Source organism: Cryptomeria japonica, chromosome 3 (assembly GCF_030272615.1).
Source record: "Cryptomeria japonica chromosome 3, Sugi_1.0, whole genome shotgun sequence".
In the NCBI taxonomy this organism is placed as follows: Eukaryota; Viridiplantae; Streptophyta; class Pinopsida; order Cupressales; family Cupressaceae; genus Cryptomeria; species Cryptomeria japonica.
This window is the reverse complement of record NC_081407.1, coordinates 941501512-941506435: the sequence shown is the minus strand read 5'-3', so window position 1 is coordinate 941506435 and position 4924 is coordinate 941501512. Positions and strand designations below refer to the sequence as shown.

The window sequence follows — 4924 nt, the reverse complement described above, 5'->3', positions numbered from 1 at the left end:
GCTTGGGGCAAATTTGCAACTGAAAATAACTCTAAAGTATGAGCACACATCTTAGTGCAGTTGATATTACTATCTCACCAGATCTTTTGTAACTTAAATATCAATCAGATAGCAGTAGTGTAGGAAAAGAACCAAAAAACAGGCAGTTCCATAAATGTTGAACGAAGAAAAGGCAAGTAAATCTTATCAAGACAACAAAACTAGTGACATGAAACCCATGTACCTTTGGCTGCACAAAATAGATAGAGCAATGTCTTGCCCTTCCATCTTCCTTAATCAAAAAATATATTAAACATGCCATGAATTACTCAGAAATTTTTGATCTATGTTAAATATGATATGTGAACCCCAAAATTTTCTTGCAACACTCGAAACAAAAAAATATCTTTAAGGAAAAATGGATCAAGTAAACGGGAACTGCTTTTGATTAGAAACAGTGTCGTTATGTTACGGAACTAGTGAGATTGATTTAACTGAATTTTTACATATTCAATTATCCAACAAGATTCCGTGTGTAGTGAAACTCACCAGTCAAAACATCTGGCTAGCCGAAGCACAGACTCAAGAATATCAATCAGTTTTGATCACAGTCAGTTCTCAGATTTCTGCTAGTGTTCGGTGTGCCAACAGCTTATGTATTTCTTGAAAACTTCCACACAAATCACCTCCATTCAGGGTTTGGAAGAAGCTTCAAGTATATGACAGTGATTCATTTTGAAACTGCAGACCATCCAATTGCACAGCACTGCAGTCTTTAGCCACCTTACTAATAGCAAGTATAGAATTGAAAGAGTATGTATGCAGCATGCTTTCTTCATTGCACTGAGTAGTTTTGAACCTCTTACATTGGAATCACATCACATTGATCTGCAAGAGAGCTATTTTACCTGGTTATTTGTAAGTTAAATGATGTCAAGTATGAATGTTCCCTTTGTTTTAAGCCAGCGTCAATAATTATTATTAATGATTACTCGTTGCTTTTGGCCCATTGCTCTTATTCCTTGTATTCTGATATTTGATCCATTTAGAAACACAGTTTTGAATAGAAAGACTATGCTCCATGATCTAGGCGTGATACGTTGCTTCGTACAAAGATTGCTTAAGACCAAATTAATGGCTGAATTTTTATTTGCCAGATGTCCGAGAAGATGAAAAAGACCTGGTCACTTGCAACCATTGACGTAATCAAGCAGCATCCCTCACAATAATTTCTTGTTTAACAATGTTCGAGATGACCTTGTACCATAGCGACAATCTGTGACTAGTTTCTCGCATTGGTAATTGAAAAAATAACCCTTCCACTACCCCACAATATGGAGAAAAATGTTTTTATCTGTGACATACCCATCTGATAATATGCCGAAGGTTTGCATAATCCAGTATTATATTATTGTTTAATTTAGTCTAAATCAATAATAGTCTCCACAAGAACATTGACCATCTTTGAAATGATGGAAGCGGATAGCATCCCTCACAACAATTTCTCGCTCAACAATCTTGGAGAGGAACTTAATGGCAGAGTGGCAGTCACCACATACCCTAAGGTTCTTGACAATCCGGATAACTGTCCCAGGAGACGTGTTAATAAGCCCAAATGCAATGGCTAGTTTCTCACTGTGATAATTGAGAAACCTCTCCTTCTGCTCCTCCTCCACATCATGGAGGACAAAGTTTGTGTCCGAATCATGCCCGGACTCCTTCATCTGTCCAGCTAAGTTTTCCAGCATTGCATAAATTTTATCAGTTTGTGGATGTGACTTGTCTCCAACAAGAAAATTGTGCACCTTGTTATTGACCTCAATCCAACTACGTCCAGGCATCTTTTTCACCTTCCTGTCTAGCATCATTTTCCTCACTTTTTCACAATCTTCCCACCTGCCGGATGTTGCATATATGTTTGAAAGCAGCACGTAGTCGGCAGAATTCTTAGTGTCCAACTCAAAAAGGCGTTCTGCCGCAAACTGTCCTAGTTGCATATTGTTATAAACTCTACATGCACCAAGAAAAGAACGCCAAATAGCAGCATCAGGTTTAATTGCCATTTTGTTGATGAAGTCTAGCACCTCATCCAATTGCCCAGCTCTACCCAGAAGGTCCACCATGCAGCAATAGTGCTCTGTCAGAGGCATGACACCATATTCTTGAGTCATGCGATGAAAATACTGCCAACCCTCATCAACTAAGCCTGCATGGCAGCATGCAGACAAAACACCAACAAATGTGACACCGTCTGGTTTAACATTGGCAAGTTCCATTTGATTAAAAAGTCGAGTGGCCTCCTTCCCACACCCATGCATAGCATAGCCTGTAATCATCACATTCCATGAAACAACATCTTGTGCAGGCAATTTGTCAAAAATGCAGCGTGCTGCTTCTATTCTTCCACATTTGGCATACATGTCTATGAGAGCACTACCCACAAAGACATTAGATTGAAATCCACTTCTAAGTATTTCTTTGTGGACCTCCTTGCCCTGTTGAATAACCCCCACGTGGGCATACGCTGGGAGAACACTTGCAAATGTAACAGAGTCTGGCTTCATACCTGCTTTCCTCATTTCTCTGAAGAGCATCAAAGTTTCCTCCAAACATCCACTTTGAGCATATCCTGAAATCATTATGTTCCAAGAGACAAGACCTCTTTGAGGCAATTCTTCAAAGAGCATCAAGGCCTCATCAAGCTGCCCACTTTGTACATATCCAGAAATCACTGTGTTCCATGAAACCAAGTCCCGTCTAGGCATATCCTCAAAGAGTTTCCGGGCATCATCAGCTTGTCCATTTTGAGCATATGCTGCAATCAATTGATTCCACGAAACCAGGTTCCTTTCAGGCATCTGGTCAAACACACTTTGAGCTTTATCAACATGCCCATTCTGAGCATATGCCCTGATCATCGCATTCCACACAACCAGATCTCTTTCAGGCATTTTGTCAAACAGCTCCTCTGCCTCCTCAAGTTGCCCATTCTGCGCATACCCCACGATCATTGCAGTCCAGGAGAACTTATTTTTCTCGGGCATCCTATTAAACAGTTCCATGGCCTCCTCAACCAACCCATTTTGCGCACACGCCATAACCATAGCAGTCCACGACTCAACATTCCTCTCTGGCATCTCCCCAAACAGTTTTCTCGCTTTCCCAATCAGTCCGTTCTGTGCATACCCCGCGATCATGGCATTCCACGAAGTCAAATCTCGTCCAGGCATTTTCCGAAAAAGCTCTTCCGCCTCATCCAAATACCCATCCTGTAAACACCCAACAATCATAGCAGTCCAAGACACCACATTCCTTTCAGGCATTTCCTCGAACACCTTACGTGCATCCTGAACACGCCTGCACTTCACATACATATCAACAAGGGCGCTCCCCACAACAATGTCACAACAAAACCCCTTCACAAATATACTTCCATGGATCGCTCTACCATATTCCACAGTCTCCATGTGGCCACAAGCTGGCAAAACACTTGCAAGAGTAAACTGATCAGCCGTTATCCCCCTCTTCTGCATTTGATGAAAAAATCCCAAGGCTTCCTCATCAAAGCCCTGCCTGGCATAATTAGCAATCAGTGAACTCCATGTAACTACATTCTGTTCGGACATTTGCTCCATAAACTTTTGCGCATCTCCCATGCTACTGCATTTTGCATACATTATAACAAATTTGTTTTCTAATTTCGTATCCGCCTTAAACCCTGTTTGTAAAATGTGGGCATGCGCTAATTTGCCTTCTGCTAGTGCCTTCTTGTTAATGCACGCCTGCACTAAAGGTACATACGAAGAATAGTCTACCCAAATGCCATGTTTGTCCATAACATGTAAAATATTCAATGCTCTATTCAAGTCTCCCTGCTCGCAGAAGTTTCTTAGATCCCAAATTAGTATTTGAAAAGAAGGTTTAACATTTAATTGTGGAATGTGTGTCATAGACTGAGCTGTAAAATTCATTTGGCTCCGTTTAAATTTCCTTCTATGCCTAAACAGGAAATGCATGTTTCTAAATTATGATACAAATTATTGTATGATTGCAGGTTAAAATTAGTTAGGCTGGTGGCAAATTACCATCAATTTCTTCGGAATGAAAAAATGTGGGATTCGGATTTACGGCACACATCTAGCTTTCCGCGTTCTGGTATAAAAATGTATTAAAGTCGATGCTTTTACAGAATTTTGAAGCACTTTTCTGCAAAAAATGATTCTGTTGCCATCGAAATTTTTCCTTAGGTTTCTTTATTTACTAAATCACATCTAAATTAGAAAAAGATGTTTTGATCATTTTCAATCAAAGAAATTAAAACGTCTCTGGAAGTTCAAAGCAACAACGAGATGGGATGTGCTTCAAATTGTGAGAAATATGGTTGACGAAGAGAGTTCTTAAAAGTGCAGGGTGGAAAAAGGGTGAAAAGTTCAAATCGTTAATTTGGAGAAGTGTCCAAAATGGAAAAGTCCGAGATGATGGATTATATTTATTCAAAAAATCAAGTTTTTAATTTGTGTTGTTTTAGATGGGTTTTTTTTATTATTATTATTATTATTTTTTTCGAGGTAGTAAAGATAGGGGAAGAGTGTCATAGTTGAGCATGTATCAATTGTTGTGAGGGTTGTTGATATCTTTTGTTCCAAAAATTGAACAAATAAAACCTATTGTTTGAAACATAAAATATCAAATTTTTGTTAGGAAATGTACCAATAGTTGTTAGGAAATGTACTAATATTGTAAAAAGTAACCAATAGGTGATGCCATATCCCTTGCACAACTATTGGGGCCTCTTTTGCACGCCTATTGGTCTCACTTTTTTTTGGGTTGTTGGACACCTTGGCAAAAAGCATGCTGATGTGGCACCATACTTGATGATGTGGTGCTGAAAGCTTAGTTATAAGTCGGGGACTTGCCAAGTAAGCTATTGTAAAAATTTGGGAGT

General features: G+C 39.4%; 1 protein-coding gene across 1 annotated transcript; it reads right to left on the bottom strand.

The window, feature by feature from the left end:
- Positions 1–402: 402 nt before the first annotated feature.
- On the bottom strand, positions 403–4393 carry LOC131072948 (pentatricopeptide repeat-containing protein At1g09410, mitochondrial). Its single transcript, XM_058009256.2, has one exon. The coding sequence runs from the start codon at positions 3993–3995 to the stop codon at positions 1410–1412; it is 2586 nt and encodes an 861-aa protein (XP_057865239.2). The 5' UTR covers positions 3996–4393; the 3' UTR covers positions 403–1409.
- Between the last annotated feature and the right edge of the window lie 531 nt (positions 4394–4924).

Bases quoted from the DNA above. Each gene is read 5' to 3' on its own strand.
- LOC131072948 (XM_058009256.2), bottom strand. From the start codon at position 3,995: ATGCATTTCCTGTTTAGGCATAGAAGGAAATTTAAACGGAGCCAAATG.